Source organism: Phascolarctos cinereus, unplaced genomic scaffold (assembly GCF_003287225.1).
Source record: "Phascolarctos cinereus isolate Bilbo 61053 unplaced genomic scaffold, phaCin_HiC Scaffold_4;HRSCAF=312, whole genome shotgun sequence".
Classification (NCBI taxonomy): domain Eukaryota; kingdom Metazoa; phylum Chordata; class Mammalia; order Diprotodontia; family Phascolarctidae; genus Phascolarctos; species Phascolarctos cinereus.
Genome location: NW_027555847.1, coordinates 712,272,088 through 712,297,022, shown reverse-complemented (window position 1 = coordinate 712,297,022; position 24,935 = coordinate 712,272,088). Strand labels below are relative to the sequence as shown.

Here is a 24,935-nt window from a genome sequence, read left to right as displayed (position 1 = left end):
TTTCATGTGTAAAATGGGGATAATAATAGCCCTTGCCTCACAGGATGCGAGTGAAAATCAAAACAATGGCCACAACAACGTATTTTATCTTATGCATTTGAAAATGATTCTGAGGAGGGGCCGCAGGCTTCACCAGGCCGACAAAGGGGTCCATCACACACATACCCCAAAAGGGGAAGAAGCCCTGCATGAAATGATCTGTAGGGCTTTTTCCAGCTCTAAACTCCATGAGTGCTCTATAAAATGGAGAATAGAGATCCCCGCCCCGCTGACCTCCCTGGGCTGCTTTCATGATCACATACGATGATAGATGAGAAAACGCCTCAGAAACTCCAAGAGTGTAGATGGTCCGAAAGGGTTGTTTCCATCATTGTGTGTGGGTAGGTACCTGTTGCTGGTTTTTCATTTTCGAAAGGGATCATTGACATCACCGGCGATGTCTTGGATGCTGTGTGAATTGGATTTAAGTGAGGCAGAGCTACACAGAGTCATCAGCCTCACTCTGTCTTCCAGAATCACCAAAGTCCAGTGGCAGGATGGTCCAGGATGTAACGAACGACCTTGGTGTCTTCCACGTCCAACCAAGCTCTAAGTGCTCCCCAGTGCCCACTTCAGCCACCTTTGTGGCCGTTGGAACAAATTGTTCTCATCTGCCCATTCTGCCCCAGGGAAGTCTTCATATGCTTGGGGTAACTACCCTGATAACTCACTGACAGGTCCCTATAAAACAGGGAAAGATGCTGCTTGCAAAATATTACAGATACCGATAGCTTGAATCACCATCCCAAAGCGTGTATCACCCACTGGCCGGCCTACAGCAGATGAGTCTCTGTATTTTCAGTTAGGGCCACTGTCAGGCCCATCCTCAAAGCCTTTCCACTACCTGCCAACAAACGGACTTTGCGGTCGCAGCCTCTGAGAGCCCTGGGCTCATCTTTGCTTCATCATGAGGAGCCACTCGAACAAGGAGTTCTTGGTGTGATTATAGCTGTAGGAAAGAAAACCTATTCACTGACATTTGACTGGGAACTCCTTAAGGCAAGGGATTGCCTTTATTTACATCCCCAGCACTTTGCTCAGTACCTGGCACATAGCAGGTGCTTAACAAGCAAATGCATTTTGACTTGAGTTGACACATTGATATGACTCGGGAGAAAATTGGAGAAAAGGACGTTGAGTTTGGTGACATTCGGTTTTCAGTCGTTGATTTAGGGGCGGGACACAAGCTGCTTTGGTCGATGATAAACAATAATGAAAAGGGTGCCAGATCTGGAGTCAGTGAGGCCTGGGTTCAAATCTTATCTTAGATGTGCACTAGCTGCGTGACCCAGGACCAGTCATTTGACTGCTTCAGGCATCAGTTTCTTGCTAGCTGGAAAGTCAATGAAGCTCTCTAGCCTTTAGTTTCCTTATCTGTCAAATGGGGACAATCACAGCCCCTGCCTTCCAGGGCTGCTGTTTGGTACCAGATATTATTTGTAAACAAGATTTTATTTGTAAGGCACTTTGCAAACCTTACAGCTAGCTATAACAAGCCTAAATGTGCCTGCAAGATGCTTCTGGTCTTTAGGGCCAAAGGGACTAAGGCTAGTTGCCTTGCCAGTCTCCATTTCTCCAACTTTGAGTCAATGTGGTTTTGGTTATATGGGAAGATCATCAGACAGTCAGTCAATATCTAAAATGCCTACTATGTGCCAGGCACCATGATAGGTGCTGGTGAAACAAAGGAAGTCGAAAGACAATTCCTACCCTCAGAGAGCTTACAGTCTAATGGGGGAGGGGACAAAACGCAAACAGCTATGGACAAACTTGTTATAGGCAGGATAAATTGGAGATAAATAGCCAAGGGAGGGCACCAAGATTAAGGAGAGCTGGGAAGGGCTCTTGGGCAGAAAGGGGACTTTAAGGAAGCTTTCCTGGCAGAGATGAGGAGGGAAGAGAGTTCCTGGCAGGGGACACAGCCACTACAAATGCGTGGAGTCAGGAAATGGAGTGTGGTATGCTAGGAACAGCCAGGAGGCTAGTGTTACTGGATCCAAGAGGACGAGTCAGGGAGTCAGGTGTAAGAGGACTGGAAAGGTAGGAGGGGGCCAGCTTATGAAGGGCTTTGAACGCCAAGCAGAGCATTTTGTATTTGCGCCCTGGGGGCAATAGGGAGCCCCTGAAGTTTATGGAGTAGGGGGGTGACAGGGTCAGATCTGAGGCATAGGCAGATCACTTTGACGGCTGAGTGGAGGACAGGCCGGAGTGGGCAGAGTCTCGAGGCAGGCAGACCCCAAAGCAGCTGTTGCATTAATCCAGGTGTGAGGTGATAAGGGTCTGCACAAGGGTCAGGCAGGGTCAGAGGAGAAAGGGGAGGGGGCACAAATTTGAGAGACGTCACAAAGCTAGAAATGGTAAGACTTAACAAGGCAGCTAGGTGGAGGCATAGTGCATGGAGTGCCCGGCCTGGAGTCCAGAAGACTCATCTAACTTCCCGAGTTCAAATCCAGCCTCCAACAGTAACTAGCTGTGTGACCTTGGGCAAGTCACTTCACCCTGTTTGCCTCAGTTTTCTCAACTGTAGAATGAGCTGGAGAAGGAGCTAGCAAACCACTCCAGTATCTTTGCCAAGATAACCCCAAATGGGGTCGCAAAGAGTCAGACGTGACTGAAACAAAACAAAGTCAAGCTCTTTTTGTCCTAGATGAGAAAATAGGCCCATAGAAGGGAAATGATTTGCACAAGGTCACACAATAAGTTGTGTCTGAATCAGGTCTAGAACCCAGGTCCCCTGATCCCTACTCTTCTGTATGACCTCCCTTTCCTGACCTGTGCAGCCACTTCCACACATACTCAGAACTCATTTGTACAAGAGGGCAGGTGGATGGAATGTAATCTTCTTAAAGGCTGAGACTGCTTCATTTTTGTCTTTGGATTTATTCCCAGTGCCTAGCACACAGTAGGTGCTTAGTATCTGCTTATTGAATGGATTGCTTGACTGAAAAGAGAATGTTATCTGGTCATCAGCTGAAACACACTTAAGAGTCTTCCATGATTAACTTACGAGATGAAGTGCATTGCATGTACAGCCAGCGATCTCTCCTCAAACATTTAGCCAATAAATCACATTAGTCTACATCTCATCAAGATGATATGAAAGCTGAGAGCGCTAAAAAACATTTAATTTCATTCAGATGTCCCCAGTTCTACTCAACTATTGTTGGTTATATTAGACATAGTTTAGACTGTTGAAGATTTGCTGAATGTTCATAGGTAGATTACATAAAGGGACCTTAGAATAACAGAACACATAACTTCAGGGTTGACAGGAACCTTAGAACAGAGAAAGTCAGAGCTGGGAGGGGGCTTAGAACAGGGGATGTCAGAGCTGGGACGGGGCTTAGAACAGGGGGTGTCAGAGCTGGGAGGGGCCTCAGAACAGGGGATGTTGGAGCTGGGAGGGGCCTTAGGACAGGCTCTGTCAGGCCTGGGAGGGGCCTTCAATATCAACATCTACATTTTAAGAAATGAGGAAACTGGAGCAGAGATGAGGAGTCTTTGCTCCAGGTCCCACGCCATTTCAAGGCCCATCGGGGACCCAGATGTGGCAGCTCCTGACTGCTGGCCCTGAGCACTTTCAATCACCCCATCTGTTACTATCCCCATTATTAACTCTAAGGTGTGTTTTCTTCACGCCCCCAGAAGGGAGGTGCTTGGAAATTCTTGCTCAGCCAGCACCGGGAAACATGAGGGAGGGAGAAGCCAGAACTCTTGCAGGCACGCTTCACAGAAAACAAAGCTCTTCACCCGATGCTTTTTCTGGGAAAAGTGGCGACAACCTGAAGGGTGGGCCCTCAGCTCCCTGGGCATACCAACAGAGGAGAGGCTGTGAGCTGGAGCAACAAACTGTCTTTCTGACCAAAGCTCTCTCCTAGACTCTTCACGTCTTTTGTCCCTGTGAAAGATGTGACTTCTTCCCACCTGCTCCATGCCCTCTCCTTGAGCCAAAGGACAATAAGATGCCCAGGTCAGGTCTCCCCCTACTTACTGTGTTGGCCGGTAAAAGCCCGTCTCAAGCTTCATCAGACCAATAAGATTTCCTAACCCAGGCAAAGGTGGAAAACAAATGTGTTGCTTTGTTCTTTTCTAATCCCTGCCCTCAAGAAGTTTACATTCAGGCCCTGGCATCAATCAGAGGCAGAAGTATATCTCTGGAGGTCTAAGAGAGTAGGAAAGGAAAGAAAAATGATGGCTTGTGTTCAGTCTTGGGGGCCACAATTCATGAAGGATATTGATAAGCTCAAGAGCTTCTGGGGTAGGGTGAAGGGAGATGGGGAGGCCACCATGATGGTGAAGGCCTTCCAGATCATGCTGCTTGAGCATGTGTCGAAGGAACTGGGTCTGCAGAGCCTGGAGAGATTCAGCGAAAGGGAACAAAACTGGAAAGGCAAATGAGAGAAGAGATCATGGCAAGTCTCAAATCCCATGCTAAGGGGCTTCCATTTTATCCTATAGATGAAGGGGATGATCATTGCTCTTCCCCTGTCAAAGGAATGATGGAGTCAGACCTGTGCCTTTGAAATATTAAGTCAAGAACATTGGAGAAACATTGAAATGTCCTGTAACATTGAATGTCAAGATGGCGAATGGACCCTTCTCCATGATTCCGTCTGAGCTGGCAGATGAGGTTAATCGAAGCAATCAGCTAAGCTGGCTGCTCACACTGGGAGGTGGTGGATTACTAGAGTTAGTTCAGCGTATTAAATTCCTGTTGGAAGATTGGCATTGGCAGAATTTACTTGTTGTTCAGTTGTTCTCAACTGTGTCTGACTTTTCATGATCCCTTTTGGGATTTTCTTGGCAAAGACATTGGAGTGGTTTGCCATTTCCTTCTCCAGCCCATTTTACAGGTGGAAACTGAGGCAAACAGTGACGTGACTTGCCTAAGGTCACACAGCCAGTAAATGTCTGAGGCCGGATTTGACCTCAGGTCTTTCTGACTCCAGGCCTGGAGCTCTATCTACCGCACCACCTAGCTTCGTGTTAGAATTTACCTACCTGAAGCCGATTGCCCTGGCTGTGGTCATTGTTAGCCCACAATCTCTTCTAATGCCGGCACCAGTGACTACAGGTTAGGAAGACTGATTGCTGTCGTGTGAGATGGTAAAAAGCTACCGACTTACCATTCTTTGTCAACTCTATCTAGTTTGGGATTCTTAAGCTAGGGTAGCTGCATAAGCAGCATTGGGTGAAGCAAGGTTTTTAATGATGTGGGGAAGCTATTAAATTTGGGTGGAGTAGATTTAGGAAAATTAGGACATGCTTTAAGGTGAATAAACTTCAACCACTGTTAACCCTATAAGGCAAGCTGATACTAGTATGTAATAGGGAGAAGGGGTGACCTTGACCCTAAGTGCATGGAACATTGAGGATAGGATTTAGAGCTGGAAAGGACCTTTGAGATCATTTGGTTCAACAGGCTCATTTTACAGAGGAGGAAAACTGAGACCCAGAGAGGGTAAGCAGTGTATCCAAGATTCAATTCAACTCAGAAAAACGTTCATTAAACACCTTCTATGTGCCAAGTGAGAGTCACTCTGGGATAGTGGCTAGAGGACCAGCCAGAAGTCAGGAACATCTGGGTTTGAGTCTTGCTTCTGACTCAGTCTGTGTACTTCTGAGCAGTTGCTTCATTTCTAGGAGCTCCCTGGGGCCCCCCACTTCTCCACTCCCCCACCCCCAGCTCTGTAAGCACAGTGGCCATTCTGCATTGGTAGGGATTTCTTTGCGAGGACTTTTTGACACTGATGAAATTTCGGAGCTAAGCCAAAAGAAAAAACTGTGCCGGGCACCGTGGTATCCTACGTAGCAAACAATCCTTCTGACCGCATGGCTAGGGCTCTCTCCGCTGCTCCCAAGCTAGCCGATCTTGCTTTTTTGGTCCCGGATCTTATTTTAAAGCTGTCAATTTCAGGACAGTCTGGAGAGCACATGAGTCCGTGCTACTACCCAAAGAACCCAAAGGTCCAATCCCAAGGCCCAAAGAGACAATGGTTACTCTGCGAGGCCAATTATTTTTCTGAACAATCCATCCACAAGGAAACCTGTCTCAGGGAATCCAGCATTGTCCTCTGACCGGTGCAATCGCTCTCTGAGAGTTGACTTACTCTGTGGAGCTGAATCATAGGACATCAGAGTTGGAAGGGGCACTAGAGACCATCTGGACCAACCTTCATCTGAATGAGAAGCTCTGGACTTGTTGGGTCACTCCTCCTGTACCTCAACAAGTCGCATTAATGGAAAGAATGCTTAATTTGGAGTCAAGAAGACCTGAGTTCAAATCCTTATTCAGACACTTATTAGCATTGCTTCCCTGCTTTCAACCTCAGTTTCCCCATCTGTAAAATAATAAAAAACTACCTCCCAAGGCTGTTGTGTGTATCAAACGAGATAAAGTATGTAAAGTAAAATGACCATTAACTATTATTAATAACAGCTAACATTGATATAGCATCTACTATGTGCCAGGCATATATTTTATAAATAGACGCACCTTTATAGATATTATTTCATTTGGCCCTCACAACAACCTCATGAGGTAGGTGTTGCAATTATCCCCATTTTACAATTGAGGATACTGAGGCAAAGAGAGGGTAAGTGACTTGTTCAGGGTCACACAGCTAGTAAGTTCGTGAGGCCAGATTTAAACGTAGGTCTTCCTGACCTCAGGCCCAGTGCTGTAGCTATTGTACCACTGAGATACCCGTATTATTAGGAAGAGCCTAACCAACCTTTGCTAAAAACCTCCAATGAGGAGGAATCTCTCACAGTAGCCCATTCCACTTTTGGGTAGTGGTGGGGGAAGGCTGTATATTTTGTCCAGACCTGGGATTTCATCCGTGTGAGGAACTTCTGGTATGGAAACTCCCTTCACCAATGCAGATCAGTAACTCATATGTAACATATAGAGAACTGCCTTGGGACACTCGGGGCTAGTATGAATCAAAATCAGGATTTGGATCCAAGCCTTCTGCAGTCCAAGGCTGGCTCTCTTATTTCTTACGCCAAGCAGCTTCTCTAGCTTTGATCATTAAGTTTTTCCTTACATCTGTATCAAACCTAAATCTTCCCTATGACTTCTACCCATTGTTTCTAGATTTGCCTTCTGAGACCTAGAAGAACACGGTTAATCCCTCCTTCACATAGCAGCCCTTCAGATACTTGAAGACAACTCTCATGTCCCCAGATTCTTCTTTTCTCCAGGCTCTACATTCCCATTTCCTTCAACTAAATCTCATTAACTATGAAGTCAAGGCCCTTCACCATCCTGGTCACCCTCCTCTAGACGCTCTCTAGTTTATTAATGTCTTGTCTAATACATGGTGCCCACAACTAAACACAATATCCCAGCAATCATAGCAGAGTGCAGACGAATTATCCCTTTCCTGGTGTTGCTTCTGTTAATGCAACTGAAGATTACATTAGCTTTGCCCTATCGCCTGTGCTTGCAACCCACTGAAACTCAGACTTTTTTAAAACAGGAATTGCTGTCTAATCACATACCCTCCCTTTGTGTATTCATGAGGTTGACTTTTAGAATCCAAACGTGTGACTCCATTTCACCACCATGGCACCGTTGATGACGCACTATTGATGATGCACCAAGCTGGGTTATGACAGCATCTCTGGTTGCATAGGGAGAATTGGCTCATGGCCTGGGATTTGTGTTCCTGCCTAGGGAGTATGAACTCATACTCGACATGTTAGTGCTTGGTTCCTTTGATTGGTGGGGAGGATTGCCACCCAGCGAGTCTTTAACTGGCTTGGCCAGTATTTTATCAGAGATGCTAATTGCTGCTGATGTCTCATATTCTGGCCTGGTATTTTTTAAAGTTTTGTTTTTGATAACCTTACTGGCGTGTAAGGCATGGGTTTTAGAAACTAAATGTCTTTTAGATTGGAGAATGAGGGAGGGAATGACATTCATTAAGTACCAAATATGTGCTTGGACCTCAACAGAAATCCCCTCGATATCATTCCCAACAAGTGGCCAGTCTGTGCTCAAAGTGCTCCAGGGATGGGGAGTTCCCCACTTCCCAAGGCAGCCCACCCACCTTATGGATGACTCTCATTGTTGGGAAGCTTTTCCTGACATCAAGCCTAAATCTTCCTCTTTGGAGCTTCTATCCCTTGCTTTGGCTTCTAACCTCTGGGGCCAAGCAGAAAAACAGTCTGTTCCCTCCTCCACATGACAGTCCTTCAGATACCTGAGGACAGCTCCCATGCCACTCCCCACAAGTCTTCTCTTCTTTAAACTAAACGCCCTCCCACTAATTCTTATGTGATATGATCTCTATGCCCTTCCCCGCCCTGGTAACCCTCCTCTAGATGCTCATCCAGTTCATCAAGTGCCTCCTAAAGTCAAGCCCGAACTGGACCCAGTATTCCAGCATGGCTATCACCTTGTTATCTGGGACCTTGTTTCATTCTTTGTATTTCTTCTTCCAGTGCCTCGCCCGTAATTTTGTGGCGGTTGTTATCATTCAGTCATTTTCATTCGTGTCTGACTCTCCGTGATCCCATTTGGGGTTTTCTTGGCAGAGATACTGATTTGCCATTTCCTTCTCCAGCTCATTGTACAGCTGAGGAAACTGAGGCAAATAAAGTAAAGCGATTTGTCCAGGGTCACACAGCTAGTAAGTGTCTGAGGCTGGATTTGAACTCAGGAAGATGAGCACATAGTAGGCTCTTGATAACTGTTTACTGATTGGTTGATGCATCACTTAGTGTAGCTTCAGTTCACAACAATCTTCTTTGCTGCTGTGCTATGTTGTTGATGAATATACACTGCAGTTCATTATATATATAAAACGAACTGCAGTTTTATATATGTATTTTTATGTATCATATGTAATAATGTATTATATGATTATGTATTTGTATATAATGAACTGCAGTTTTATATATGTGTTTATATATCATATCATATATAATTATATAATCATATATTATATATTGATTTATATAAAATGAACTGCAGTTTTATATATGTATTTATATATCATATCATATATAATTATATAATCATATATTATATATTGATTTATATATAATGAACTGCAGTTTTATATATGTATTTATATATCATATCATATATAATTATATAATCATATATTATATATTGATTTATACATAATGAACTGCAGTTTTATATATGTATTTATATATCATATCATATATAATTATATAATCATATATATTTATTTATATATAATGAACTGCAGTTTTATATATGTATTTCTATATCATGTCATATATAATTATATATTATATATATAATGAACTACAGTTTTATATACGTATTTATATATAATTTCATATATAATCATTTATTATATATTTATTTATATGTATAATGAACTGTCATTCATTAAAACCCCGAGATGATAATGGAGAGGACTCCCAGGAAGGAAGGGGTATGCTGGTTTAATAACTGGTTCTCCAAGACCAAAATGTTGGCATGACACACTCTGAAGTTTAATCAGTGTTATTAATGCTTGAGAACATTTTGATAAAGCATCAACATAATAAATCAAGTCCTGATTTTGCCAATTTCTAAGATGTAAGTACGTGGGCAGAAAATTTAACAGTTGGCTCTCAGGAGTCTGATGGAGCTGCCTCCAGCTCACCCCTGCTCCCAGGTTTACTACTGACTCATGAACGTGGTCTCCGGAAAACCCAACTCTCTCTGGAACTCGATTTCTTTATCTCTAAGAGTTGGGCAGCCCGGTGGTGCCATAGTACATAGAGCACCAGTCCTGGAATCAGGAAGACTCTTCTTCGTAGGTTCAAATCCAACTTCAGACACTCACTAGCTGTGTAACTCTGGGCAAGTCACTTCACCCCTTTTGCCTCAGTTTCCTCATCTATAAAATGAGCTGGAGAAGGAAATGGCAAACCGTTCCAGTATCTTTGCCAAGAAAACATCAAATGGGGTCACAGAGAGTCGGACATGACTGAACTACTACCACAAAAGATGACGGAATTGATCTCTAAGGGGGCTCCCAGCTTCTCATTCCTTTGATTCATTCATTCATCCATTCATTCAATTTAACAAGCATTTATTAAACACGTACTGTGTGCTTAGGTGCCATGCCAGACACTGGGGAATACAGGTACAAAACAATCCCTGTCCTCAAGCACCTTTATATTCCATGCTCAAGAAAACAACATGTACACAGAAAAATAATTATAATATATAAACAAAGTAAGTGCAAAATAATTTCTGGGAGTGGGCATTCATTAGCAGTTGAGGGGATTGGGATAGGCCTTATAAAAGCTGACCATTGAAGGAAGCCAGGGATTTTAAGAGGCAGAGTTGGGAAGGAAGAGAGTACTAGGTCTGGTGAAACAGTCTGTGCAAATGAAAATGTTGGAGGTGGAATGTTAAGCCAGTTTGGTTGGAACAGAGGACCAATGTGTAACGAGCCTAGAAAGGAAGGCTGCTTTCAATGGCAATTATTAAATCAGCAAGCATTTATTTTAGTTAATCAATAAACATATATTAAGCACCTGCTATGGGCCAGACACTATGCTAAGTGCTGGGGATACAAAAAGAGGCAAAAGATGATCCCAGCCCTTAAGGAGCTTACAATCTAATGGGAGAAGATAATATGCAAACAAAAATATACAAAGTGAGCTCTCTACTGGATGAAAAAGAAATAATTAACAGAAGGAAGGCACTGCAATTAAGAAGGATTCCTGTAGGAGGTGGGATTTTAGGTGGAAATCAAAGGAAACCAGGGAAATCTAAGACAGAAATGAAATAGTTTCTAACATCAAAGGCTTTCATTCAAAATAGTGACATATCAGTTTAATCTAAACCCATGGGGGTTGAAGTACTGCGCCACTCCCTGATCTCTGCCCAGGCACGTGGTTTGGACTGGCTTCAGTCCCAGGAAGCCTACCACTGATGGTCAGGGTTAGGCTTCCTTTTCTCACAACCTTTGATTCATTCCCCCACTATCCCCTACCAGCATCTGGGGAAAGAATTACTTGTATCTTAGGTTATGGTTAGGGTTGTCCAAAAAGGGAGAGAATAAAGAGATACTCAGAGTGCAGCGTGAATCGGGTATGGGACAGGTAATTTATTCTTGCACACAAAGAGAATGCTAAACACAGAATGGTCACAAGGATGCATTTGACACCAACAAACGTCAAACAGGATTCAGTAACAACATTGATCCAGTCTACTGGGAGGGTGGAGCTTTCTACGTTTCACCTCCTTCCTGCACTGGTGTTCTAATCCAAAGCGGAGTCTCCTCTACCTTCTCGCTCAGTCCTTTCCACCATCAATGGCTTCTCCAACATTGGCTGCAACCTTCTGCTCCTCCCATCAGACCCCGTTCCTCTGGACCTTCGGAACCCATGAGATCAACCCTGGATATGTCCATCTTTTTTTTTTTCCCCAATTCTAAATATTTTACTTTTTTCAATTACATAGAAAAACTTTTAAACATCAGTTTCTTTCTAAATGTTGAGTTCCAAATTACCTCCCTCCTTTCCCTCCTTCCTCATTGAGAAGGCAAGCAATTTGATATAGATTATATATGTGGAGTCATGTAAAACATATTTCGATATCAGTCATGTAGTGAAAGAAAACACAGGGCAAAGAAAAAAAACCAAGAGAAAAATAAAGTGAAAAATAATCTGCTTTGATCTGCATCCAGACTCCATCAGTTCTTTTGGAGGCAGATGGTATTTTCATCACACATCCCTTAGAATTAACTTGGATTGTTGCATTGCTGAGAACAGCTAAGTCATTCCCAGTTGATCAATATACATTATTGCTGTTACTGTGTACAATGTTCTCCTAATTCTGTTCACTTTACTTCACCTCAGTTCACGTAAGTCTTTCCGGGTTTTTCTGAAACCATTACCCTCATCATTTCTTATAGCACTTATATACAGTATTGCATCACACCACATACTACAACTTGTTCAGCCATTCCCCAATAATGGGCATACCAGGAATTTCCAATTCTTTGCCACCACAAAAAGAGCTGCTATAAATATTTTTGTGCACACAATTCCTTTCTCCCCTTTTTAAAAAATCTCTTTGGGATATAGACCTAGTAGTGGTATTGCTGGGTCAAAGGGTATGCATCGTTTTATAGCCCTTTGGGCATAGTTCCAAATTATTCTCCAGGATGGTTGGACCAGTTCACAACTCCACCAACAGTGCATTAATTGCTCATGTTCACCTTGAGGCTGCTGTGCAATCACCTACTCAGGAAAGTACTTGGGGACCCAGGCACGAGGTCACCTAGTTGTATCTCTGCTCCACGTGGGAATGGCAGCTGGGTGGGGGCAAGAGCACAGTTCATTCCCTTGACCCCTCCCAGACAGTCTCTAGACAGAGTCCATCACATGCCATACAAGAGAATCAAAGCCAGACTATTGGTGTGATGGTGGGCAGGGAGGTGAGGGCCAAGGGGCTATACTCCGCATTTCCCATGTAGTCCTAAACAGAGAAGTCCTTCCAGCTCTGGGATACCACATGGCCAGAAGCTCATCTTTCTCCAGAGGCCAAAATGATGAGTCACCATGTCTTTGGAGAGCCTGCAAGTTTGGGAACTGTACGGAGGAGCTCCAGCTCCCCAAGATGGCCAAATCACCTCCTCTACATCAATTTATCCAGGATATGTACAAAATGAATACAAGAGAGTTCCGAGAGGGAGTGTAACTTCCTAGATGCTTACATGCCATCATTCCCATTAGACTAGGAGCTCCTCAAGAACAAGGTCAACGTATTTATTCACCTTTTTTTGAATCCCTAGTACCCAGAACAGTTTCTGGCACAAAGAAAACACGTAACAAATCCTTATTGACTTGACATAAAGCGACTGCAGGCATCAGGAGAGGCTTTAGGCATAAGGTGGCACTTGAGGCCAGGGATTCTGACCCAGGAGGCAAAAGAGGGAGTGCATGGGGACCAGGCAATGCAAAGGTGTGAAGGTAGGAAATGGAACGTCGTGCAGACAACCAGAAAGTAAAGCACAGTGACCGGATTACAACAGCATAAGGGGAGGTAAGGCATAAGACGGTATAAATGTCGAGTAGAGGCGTTTATATTTGATACCAGCGGTAGGAGAGAACCACTGAAATTTATTGAGCAAGGGAATAACATGGTCCACTTTGGAGGCTGTGAATTGGGGAGGGGACCATTTGGAGGTTATTGCTGTAGTATGGAGAAGAGGTGAGAAGAAGGTGATGTAGCAGCTGGACGAGTGGAGAGAAAGGGGAAGATCTGAGGGACAACAGATTGGATTCACGGGGTGAATGAGAGGAAGATGGCACCTTGGTCCTGCATCTGGATGACCAGAAGGATGGGGGTGTCCTTGACAGTAACAGGGCATTGAGAGGAGTCAGGATGAAGATAATAAGTTCTGTTTTGAACACATTAAGTTTGAGATGCCTCTGGGTACATATCCAAAAGGCAATTGGAGACCAGGGAAGTTGAGACAAAAGACTAGGGCTGGGTCTATAGACCTGGGAACTGTCTGCGTAGAAATGTTATGAGAAACCCTAAGCAGGGGTGGGGAACCTGCAGCCTTGGGTCCTATGTGGCCCTCCAGCCCCTCAAATGTGTCTCTTTGACTGAATCCAAACTTCACAGAACAATCCCCTTAATAAAAGGATTTGTTCCGGAAAACTTAGTCAAAAGTGGAATTAGTCAAAAGGCCGAACCCAAGGACCTAGAAGGTCACATGTGTGTGAGGCTGCAGGTTCCCCACCCCCTCCCTAGGAATTGATGAGGTCAGGAAGTGAGAGAGTGTAGAGAGAGAAGATGGTTTTCTTCTTGTCTTTGTCAGAAGATGGATGGATGGATGGATGGATGGATGGATGGATGGATGGATGGATGGATGGATGGGTGGATGGGTGAATGAATGGATGGATAGACGGATGGACAGATGGACAGATGGATGGATGGGTGAGTGGACGGATGGATGGGTGGACGGATGGATAGGTGGATGGGTGAATGAATGGATGGATAGATGGATGGATGGATGGATAAATGGATGGATGGATGGGTGGATGGATGGATGAATGGATATATCCATTACCTCATTTGAGCCTCACCACAAACCCGTGAAGGAGGTATGACAGCATTTATGGGTGTCATAGCGGAGGGAAGCACCTCAACTGTGGGCAGCAAAGTAGGACAAAGATTACCACATCCACCCAGTCATTTTCAATCCTAAGGAGAGTTAGAGTTGAAAAAGTGTTTTTATCCCAAGCTAAATAGTACATTCAACTGTGACAGAGGCAGCTCCATCAGGGGAAGTCTTACTGAGGTTAAATGATTTGCCCAGGGTCACAAAATTACAGGTAGAGGTTGGTTTTGAACCCAGAACTCTCATAATTGCAAATTTAATGTGCTTTCCATGACTTTATTCAAAAGTTTTGCTGTCTTGGCTAACTGGGTCCTGGGCTTTGAGCAGCAGGTACAGGTAGGGCATTACTGAGGTGAATTTTGACTTCAGCTCTGTGAGTAAAAAATGATAAATATGAATGTGAGGGAGGCAAACAGTCCCAGTGACCTCTTGGTGGTCTGGCACCCTAGAAAATGAATGTGATTTTAAAGTGCATGGAGAAAGGCCTAGGGGCAAGCCAGGGAGGTGCCAGCCCTGCCTTCCTCTGCCCTGCTGGGAACAGAGGTGGTGTATCGTGTTCATGTCTGGCAGCCACAGATTAGGAAGGGCTTTGCCAGGCTTGAGGTTCTGCAGGGCAGAGGCTCCTGCAGGAGGCTGGGTGGAAGGAGCTGGGAATGGGCAGAGCTCACCGAGCACACTATAGAGCCAGTAACTAATAAGTGTTAGTGAATGAATGAATGAATGAATGAAGGGAAGCCTTAGGCAGGGTGTGGGAGGTGTCTTCAGGGATTTGTAGGGCGGTCTTTTGGAAATGATTAGACTTTTGGGGAAGAACTGATTTTATTTTTGTATGCCCAGGACCTAGCACAAAGACAGTACATAGTTGATGCTTAACACATGCAGGTTAAGCGATTGATCCACTTAAACATTCCTAATAATTTACTGCATATATTATTATAAATATAAATCGTTAGACAATTTTTAGTATATCCGCATATATTGCCCCATATATGGATAGATATCTTCTATACATAGAAGGCAGCTGGGTGGTGCAATGGGTAGAGCCCTGGACCTCCATAGAGCCAGCATAGACCTGAGTTCCAATCCATTCACGCTAGCTGTATGACACTTAACCTTTGCCTGACTGTTTCCTCATCTGTAAAATGGGGATAATAGCACCTACCTCTCAGGGCTGTTGAAGATCAAATGTGAGAATACTTATTGAATGCCTGGAAAATAATGGAGCAAGACGCAGCATCCTGATGATGATGGTGATGATGGCGGTGGTGGCAGTTAGGTGGTGTGGTGGGTAGAGGGCTGGACCTGAAGTCAGGAAGACTCACCTTCCTGAGTTCAGATCCGACCTCTGACATTACTAGCTGCGGGACCCTGGGCAAGTCACCTAACCCTGCTTGCCTCAGTTTCCTCATCTGTAAAATGGGGTGGAAAAGGAAAGGGCAAACCCCTCCAGTAGCTTTGCCAAGAAAACCCCAAATGGGGTCGCTGAGAATTAGACATGCCTGACTAGCATCATTATTACGGCTGTTTGCATGTTGTCTCCCACATTAGACTGTAAGCTCTCGGAGGTCCAGAAATCTGTGTTTTTGACTTTGTTTCCCAAGGACTTAGTAAATGGCTTGTTGACTAACAATTAGAACTCTCTTATGGTGGATTCAGCTGAACTCAGTAGCCGAGCATCAGCTGGACCACTGCTCGGCCTGGTATATAGTAGGCGCTTAATAAATGCCAGTTGGCCGGCTAATGGAGAGTGCTTAGCACCGTGCCTGGCTCACAAGAGATACTTAATCAATGCAGGGTAGGTCGGCTGGCTGTAGTCTAGGGAGCACTGATCCGGGCTGGGCCGGTTCCGCTTGGGCGAGGCTGCAGGATAGGGGAGCCCCACCTCGCCCCGAGCTCCGCACCCCTATGGGGCTGGGCCGATGGGGCAGTGCCCTCCCCTTCCCTCCCCGCATCCCCGCTCCCCCGACCACACAGAGTGGGCGGGGTGGAACCCGCTCGGCCCGGGCCCAGCCAATGGACGCCGCGGCTGGGGTTGGGGGCGTACCCAGGGCGGGGATTGGGCGGGCCTGGTGGGGCGCGGCCTCGCCATTGGTGGAGCCTTGCAGGGGGCGGGGCGCATCTGGTAGCTTAGGCTAGGCCCGAGGCCGGCGGGCGGCGCTGCTAGCTCGGCTGGAGGCTGGGCTCGGTGGCGCGAATCCAGACAGCGGCGCGGTGGCGGAGGCAGGCGGCCGCGGCGATGGCGGCGAGGACGCCGCGGCGGGCGGGGAAGGAGGCGGGGCAGGCTCAGGCGCAGGCGCAGGAGTGGGTCCTGGCGCCGCGGGGGGGCGCGACCCAGCGGCCGCAGCCGCCTTCCTGCTGGGCCCGAACGCCGACCCGGCCATGGCGCTGCTGGCCGAGCACCTGCTGAAGCCGCTGCCGGCGGACAAGCAGATCGAGACGGGACCCTTCCTGGACGCCGTGGCTCACCTGCCGCCCTTCTTCGGTGAGTGCCGCCGCCGCCAGGCAGCCCTCCGGATTGCGCCGCCCTCCCCCAGCCCCAGGCCCGGGAAGGGAGCGAGACCGAGACAACCTCCTCCCCTTGAAAGAGACTGCCCCCTCCTCTCTAAGAAGCCCTCTCCCCGGAAAGAGACAGCTCCCTCCTCTTTAAGAAGCCTCCTCCCCTAGAAAGAGACAGCCCCCTCCCCGGAAAGAGACAGCCCCCTCCTCTTTAAGAAGCCCCCTTTCCAGGAAAGAGGCAGCCTTCTTCCTTTTAAAAACCTCCATTCCCCTCCCTTAGAAGAGACATCCCCCACCCTGGAAAGAGACAGCCCTCTCCCTTTTTAAAAGCCCCCTTCCCTGGAAAGAGCAACCCCCACCCTTTTAAAAAACTCTCCTTCCACGGAGATATCTCTGTCCTCTTGAAAGAGACAACTCCTCCTTTTAGAAGCCCCCCCTCCCCTGGAAAGAGAGAAGCCCTCCCCGCACTTGTAAGAAATCCCCTTCTCCTGGAGCCGTCTGTCTTACCTAGAAAGAAATACTTCCTCTTTAAGGAGCCACGCTACCCCTGTAAAGAGACCCTCCCCCCACCCTTAAGAAGTCCCCTTCCCCTAGAAAGAGAAGACTTCTCCTTTAAGAAGCCCTCCCCCCCAAGAGACACACCCTCTTTAAGACAATCCCCCCCCTTAAGAATTTCCCCTCCCCCCTGGAAAGTGATACCCTCCCCCCTTTAAAGAGCCTCTTCCCTTTAAGAAATTCCCCTTGGCTCGGGCAGAGCCCTCCCCTTAAATAGTCTCGTTTATCCGGTAAAAAGACCCCCTCTTTTAAGAACTCTTCCCCCTCCGCCCGCTAGACAGTGCCCCCTTTCAAAGGCTTCCTCTGCCCTCTTGAAGGGTCCCCTCTTCCGTCATCCTTTAAAGCCACTAACAAAATGAATAACAAAAAATACAATGCGACATAGACGGTGTCAGTTCATGGTTTTCTAAGTCATTCTGTGCCCTGCTGGTCCATTTCCATTTGAACTGGACACCACTGGTTTAAAGGGTTCTGCCGGGTCCTGCTTTCTGGGGCTGTCCCTTCTTACCAGCCTGCAAGGGCTCCCCTTCCTGTCTCCCCTCGATCCCCAGCACTCGTTAACGTGGGCAGGCTTAGCTGCTGCGACTAGTAACAGAAACACGGTGGACCTGCCCCCCGAGGAGCTTAGCTCCTCGGAGGGCGAGGGCCTCCGTTTCCCCTGTTAGATGAAGGAGTTTGGATTCGAGGGTCTCCGAGGCTCTGCTCAGCTCTAGCAATCTTTGAGGCTCCCTGTGTGTGAGCAGGGGAGGAGTTGGGGGGCTGGTGTCTCCATCATCCCCTGCCCCACCTGTGGCTGCACCCAGAACCTCGTGGGGGACCAGCAGCTGGGGCTCTCCCCTCTGCACCTCCAGTGCCTGTCCCCTCTTTTCCCCTGGAGCCTGAGCCTGGTGGGGGATGAGAAGTGGAAATTTTCCAAACCCATCTTGCCCTGTTTTGGTCCCTGTGACCAGGAGGAAGTTAAAGTCAATTTTCTTCTGTCTCCCTGGATAGCTTCTTGCTTGCTGGCTAATTTGGGGTCCCTACACTCCATGGGGAACTGAACCTTCGATATACTTTCCCATGGATGGGAGAAAAAAGGGGGAGCCCCAAATCTACAGAGACATCAAACTTGGGGTGAGACTTTTCTCTTTTGAAGCCCTGCTTGGAGCTGAAACTGAGCTCAGCCCTCCTGATGGTGGGTTTCAGGATGTCTCAGGCCTGTTAGCGCCAAACCCTTCTGGTCAATAGGAAGGCAGGGGAGAGCGCTGGCTCGGGCCACCCCTTGGGCACTGGGCCCAGTAGTCTCTGGGTGCCTGGGGCAGAGGGCTTTTGGTCTGGTTTGTTGAATCCTGGCCCTGTTGGATCAGTCTGGGTGCAGGTTTTAATCGCTGAGGCTGGGGTAGAATTCAGCAGCTAAAAACTGGTCATTTTTAGTTTTCTATGGGCACAGCTCAGGTACCACTTCCTACCTGAAACCTTTCCTGATTTCTCCCCAGTTATTAGCCCCCTCCCTCGGGAAATACTTAAATTATTACTTTGTGTTCACTTTGTATTCGATTATCTCTGGGCTGGGTGAACCTCTCCCTGCCTCCCACCCCCATTAGAATGCAAGCTTCTAGAGGGCAGGGACCCCCCCTTTTTTATAGCATCAGCACTTGACACAGTCTAGCTGCTTTATAATTGATTGAATTAAGACGAAGAGAATATGAAATCTCCATTTAGAGTTTAAGGGACCACAGAGGTCATAGAGTCTAACCTCTTTATTTTACAAAGGAGAAAACTGAGAAGCAGATGGAGGGAGGGAAGGCTCCTTGGGTTTCACCAGAAGGCCAGGGGGTCCAGGATGTAGGACAAGTGAAAATCGATCATAGAGGGCTCAGAATGTGAGCTTCTCCAGGGCAGGGGCTGTCTAGGGGCTTAGTGAATGCTCGCTGATTCTTGGTCTTATCAGGTCAGATGAGATGACACCCCCTGGACCTCTGAGATTTTGGGGTTCCACAGAGACACTGTTTCATTCCTGGATCTCCTTTCTGGCCTCAGCGTCTTCCTCCCTGAACTCTGACCTCCTTGTCTAAACGGCTGTTCAGATAAAGACCTGGAGAAGACTGCCAGCCCTCCCTTTCACTTTGCCTCTCCTCCCCCAAAGCAGTCCTTGTGTTCTTCGAGCTCTGGGACAGAAGGGCTTTATTCCCCGACAAAGAGTTAAGGGTCACAAGAGGCCTGAGTTTGAATCTTGCCTCTGGTGCTAGCAGTGGGACGATGGGCTGGTCATGGAAAAGACAGCCCCCATGTCAGAGGATTCCACGTGTGTTATAATATACAGAAAGTGCTTCAGCAAACTTTAAAGCCTCCAAGGACCAGAGATGCAGAGCTGGGAGAGATCTTAGAACCCCCTCATTTTACAGAAAAAGAAACTGAGGTCCAGGAAGATTAAGGCCTACGCTTGTAGGACCTTAGACTGAGATCAAACCCTGTCATTTTAGAGAGGAGAGAACAGGCCCTGGAAGGGAAGCAAACAGTCAAGGCTGAGAGTTGAACCCGAGTCCTGGGACTTCAAATCTGCCATGCTTTTCACTCTGTCTCCTCCTTCATCACCACCACCACCATCATCATCATCCTTATTTCTTTTCCTGACTTTAACCCTTTCTGGCTGGGTGATCTGGGGCAAGACTTACTTTCCTCATCTGTAAAATGGGTTCATTAATACCCCTCCTGGGGTCATTTCGTACTCTTCAGTGGATCTGTGACATGAGTGATGTGATCTTTCCCTCCAGAAACCTAACCCTAAACTCCCTCATGCCAGCTTGTCCTTTGTGACTTTTCTTTCAGTCAGTCAACAGGCATTTACTCAGCACCTACTGTGTGCCTGGCACTCTGGGTACAAACACAAGTAGAAAGAAAGGCAGTCCCTGCCCTGAAGGGGCTTACATTCCAGTGAGGGCACACGGCCCTTAAAAGGAGGCTGAGAACAGGAAGGGCCACGGGAGAGAAAGTCTAGAGAGGAGTGAGAGCTGGTGGGGATTGGGCGCCCTCCGTGAAGGGAGGGTCTGTGGGGAGCTGTGAGGTGGGCGGAGAGGGCGCTTCCCGTGTGGGAGCTCCAGGGTAAAGTGCCGAGACCTCATAGAAGAAGTCTGGGGGGTAGGCCGGAGAGGCCTGGCCGTGGAGGGCTGCCCCTGGTTTCACCTTGTGGGACAGAAGTGGAGGAATCTCCAACCCCAATGAGCTTATGCCACGGGCATATGAACTGAGAAGGACGGTGGAAGTAGGTACTGAGTTATTCAGAGCAGTTTCGTAGGGGTTAAGGGGGTGGAGAGAAAGAGAGAGAGGAAAAAGAGGAGAAGAGAGAAGGAGGGAGAGACAGAGAGAAGAGGAAAGATAGAGGGGAGAGAGAGACAGACAGAGACAAAGAGAGAGACAGAGAGAGAGAGAGAGGCAGAGAGAGAGAGAGAGACAGACAGAGACACAGAGAGAGAGACAGACAGACAGAGACAAAGAGGAGTGGAAAGATAGAGGGGAGAGAGACAGACAGACAGAGACAGAAGAGAGAGAGACAGAGAGGAGAGGAAAGATAGAAGGGAGAGAGAGACACAGAGAGAGACAGACAGAGAGACAGATGGAGAGAGACAGGCAGAGACAGAGAGAGAGACAGACAGACAGACAGAGACAGACAGACAGAGAGGAGTGGAAAGATAGAGGGGAGAGAGAGACAGAGACAGACAGACAGACAGAGAGGAGGGGGAGGGGGAGAATGCTGCTGCTATCTTGACCGCCTTCCCTACCCTCCCCTCCCCTCCCCCGACCCCAGCAGACCTGTTTTATTTACATCTATAGCATTGCATCTGGCACAGTGCTAGGCACACAGTCGGTACTTAATGGATGCTTGTTGATCAGTTGATGTATCAGCTGTTATTATTAGTAATAATTAAATGAAAATTTCAATTTAATTCTTAAAAAATGAGTGGTAATAATAAATATGATTAAAGCAGTAAGTATGTTCCAAAGCACACTTGACTGTCTTGGCTGTAATCTTGAGGTTTTCCGAAGTTTCCCAAATCCCTTTTTCTGAGGCCTCTTTTTCCTGGAGGTGCTCTTTTGTCAGATATTCTTAGGAAGACAGGCTCCCCTGGCCGGGTCAGTGGTCCAGAGATGCTGTTTTATAGATGAGCAAACTCTCAGCCCCAGCTCCTCCTGATGCCTCAGAGTCTGGGGACGGGAGGGGATTTCTTCCTTAACATAACTGAATAAGAGAGGCAGCGGCAGTACCTGGAGGGCTGGCCTACAGATGTCCAGGCCTCCCTCTAACCTCTCTGGCTGTGTAACCCTAAGGGAATCCCTTTATCTCTCTCTGCCCCAGGCTCCTTTCCGAGGATGTCTGTGGCCCAGGGGCTGCCCATCAGTGTCTGTGGAGGGAGTTTGCTCCCTGGGAGTTCCCCACACTGATAAAATCCTGGGTGCGGGTCCCAAACTAAATAGCAGCTGCCTTGTACCTCATCAGACCCAGCACACTGACTATTCACGTGAGAAAGCCAAGCCTGAGAGGTGAGGCCAGATTCAAACCCGTGTCTCCCTGATGCCATGTCCAGCCTTGTGTTGTTTATTGTACCAAGCTTAACCTCCTATGTGGGCTTCACTGGGATGGGGGCCAGTGTGTGGGCACAGAGGGCTAACATCCTACAGGGGAAGGGGGGCTGTGACCCTTCCTGGACTTCTTCATCACGCTCCTCTTCCTCCCCTGCCTTCTGGCCAGGTTCCTGTCTCTTTACTGGACTGGTTTCACTAGATCCTCCCAAGAGCAAAGGCCTTTCTTTACTCGGCCTCCTCAGCTATCTTGACCTGGTAATCAGAGCCTTCTTCTGCCTGGCTTGGGCCAGTCAGGGGATGGAGGGGAGGGAGGAGACAGAGAGGAGGGAGAGGAGAGAAGAGGAGAGGAGAAGAGAGAGAGAGAGAGAGGGAGGGAGGGAGAGAAGGGCGGGGAGAGACAAAGGAAGAGGACATTACATTTAGTAATAGTGTGAACTCAGTTTGGAAAGACAGCTTGGAGGTAGTTTGTGAAGGCCTTTAAATATCAAATGGATGAATCTGTTTTGGACCCTAATAGGCAATATTCATTCATTCAACAAACATTTATTAAGCGGCTGTTATGTGCCAGGCACTGTGCTAAGTGCTGGGCATACAAAAAGAGGCAAAAGATAATCCCTGTCCTTGTGGAGCTTACAGTCTAACAGTGCGTCCTGAGCAGAGGAGCTATGAGGTCGTGCCTGTGCTTTAGGAAGATTCCTTTGGCAGCTATGCAGAGGGTGGAGGCAGGGAGGCCAAGAAAGAGGTTCCTTCAGTCATCCAGGGCAGAGGTCCAGTGAGCCTGAGCTGGGCTGGCGGCGGTGAAAATGGCAAGGAAAAGGGGACGGATGGGAGATATTCCGAGGAGGTGGGACCCACTGATGTGGGCACCTGATTGGCTCTGGGGGCACAGAGAGGTGGCCAAATGCTTTCTCCGTGGGATACCGTTTGAGTCTTGTGCCTCCCTGTGAGGTATTGGTATCCCCATTTCATAGATGAAAGAATTAAGGCTTGGAGTTATACACAGTTCTAAGCTAGTAAAGGTCGGGTGGAGACCGAGCCTAGATCTTCGGGATCGAAGTTGTGGATTCTTTCTATTATTCCAGATTGCCAACAAGTGCTTTATCCATGTTGGTGGGCTCACTTGATAATCTCCTGGCGTAGAGAGCTGGCTTTGCTCCTTCCCCAGTGGACAGGCTGGCACAATTGTTCCGGCCTTGGTCCTGGTCCCGTTAGGGTAACAGCCCTAGTGTGGGATACCTGCTCTTGTGCTTTTGTTCCTGCCAGAATTCGCTTGGACAATGCTGCCTGGATTGTGCCTGGGGATGCGGGGATGTGGTGGGAAGCCCCCCAGCAGCCTCCTTTTAAAGGAGGATTGCAGCATTTCCATGCAGGTGATTCCAGATCTGGATTTCTGGCCCTAGTCTCTCTCTTTCTTGGACATCTCCACGTGGAGAAAGCTCAAATTCTTTGTATCCAAAATAGAATTCATTCATTATGTTCCCTCCCCAGATTCCGCCTCTTCTGAACTTCCTTATTACCGTCCAGGGCCCCACTGTCTTCCTGCTTGCCTAGTCTCCCAGATCCAGTGGTTTCCTCACTGTCACCTGCACCTCCTTCCCCAACATCTCTGGTCTACGTCCCTTCTCTCCACTTACATAGACCCACCACCACCCTGGGTCAGGCCCTTATCACCTCCATTGCAGTACCCTACAGCCCTACTGCTAGGTTCCCCTCCCTCCTCCAGCCCATCCTCGGCCCAGAGGCCAGGTCTGACCTTGTCACTCTGCCCAGCCAGCTCCGGGTGTTCAGCACCCTCAGGCTTTGATTGGCATTTTAAGTTCTTGTAACCTGGCCTCTTCCTGTGTTTCCATACCTACTCCATCGCCTGACTCTGCCTTTGTACTGGCTGGCCCTCAGGCCTGGAATGGTCTCTTCACTCACCTCTGCCTCCTGGCTTCCTTCTAGAGTCAGCTCAGATCCTGTCTTCTCCAAGAAGCTTTTCCCAGTCCCCCTTCCCCTCCTCAGATCACCAGCCATTTACTTTCTCTGTGGTTGGTATTTCCTTGGTTATTTACATGTAGGCTCATTTCCTACTGTGTGCAAACATGCTCCTGTGTCCCCCACTCTCCAAACCCTTCACTTGATGAATCCATGCCAGATAACCATTGTCCCACATATCTCCTCCCTTTTGTGCCATCTCCAGTAGGATCCCCCCATCCTCTATGCTCACTGTCTTCTTACTTCTACAGTTTGGCTTCCAGTCTCACCATGCTCTCTGAAGCAGCTCTCCCTTCCAAAGTTACCAGTGTTCATAGCTGCTGAACCCAGTGGCTTTTCCTCAGTCCTCCTTCTCCTTGGCCTCTCTGCATTACTTTCTCCTCCTTGATCCTCTCTTCTCTCTAAGCTTTCAGGACACCCCTTGTCTTTCCTGCTTCTCCTGCCTGTCTGACTGCTCCTTCTCTGTTTCTTTGCTGGGTCCTGTAGGTGTCCCCCAAGAGTCCTGTCCTGGGCCTTTTCTTCACCCTCTACTATTTCACTAGGTGATCCGATCAGTTCCCATGGATTCAATTATCTCTTCTGGGGATTCTCAGATTTATTTATCTATCTGTAACCTCTTTGTGACCTCAGAGGCTGCCAGCCTCTCATCTCCAATTGTCTTTCAGACATCTCCAACTGGATGTCCCATAGGCATCTTAAGCTTAACATGTCCAAAACAAAACTCATTATCTTTCCCTCCATGCCCTCCCTATTTCCAGACTTCCCTATTATTGTTAAGGGCACCACCATCCTCCTGTTCACCCAGGCTTGAAACCTAGGAGTCAGCCTGGGCTCCTCACTGTCTCTCTTCCCCCCCCTCCCATATCCAATAGGGTTTCAAGGCCTGTCAATTTCACCTTTGTACATTTCTCATCAGTTTCACCTCTTCAGGATTTCTCATCAGTTTCACCTCTGCAGCATCTCTCATCAATTTCACCTCTGGAGCATCTCTCCAATATGCCCACTTCTCTCCTCTGACATTGGTCAAACCCTCATCACCTCACACTTGGACTGTTGCAGTAGCTGCTAGGGTAGGGGTGAGGGGTCTGTCCGCCCCAGATCTCTCCCCTCTCCAGTTCATCCTCCACACAGCTGTCAAATATTCCTCCTAAAATGCTGATCTGACTATGTTACCTCCACCCCCTATTA

The 24,935-nt window shown here is 47.6% G+C and overlaps 1 protein-coding gene across 1 annotated transcript in view; it reads left to right on the top strand.

The window, feature by feature from the left end:
• Window positions 1-16,457: 16,457 nt before the first annotated feature.
• The window catches only part of GLTP (glycolipid transfer protein), a 30,370-nt gene continuing 21,892 nt past the window's right edge, over window positions 16,458-24,935 (top strand). Inside the window, exon 1 of the mRNA XM_020980077.2 lies at window positions 16,458-16,641. Within this exon, the coding sequence (XP_020835736.1) occupies window positions 16,539-16,641 (103 nt within the window). The 5' untranslated portion in view covers window positions 16,458-16,538. The remainder of the gene's footprint in view (window positions 16,642-24,935) is intronic.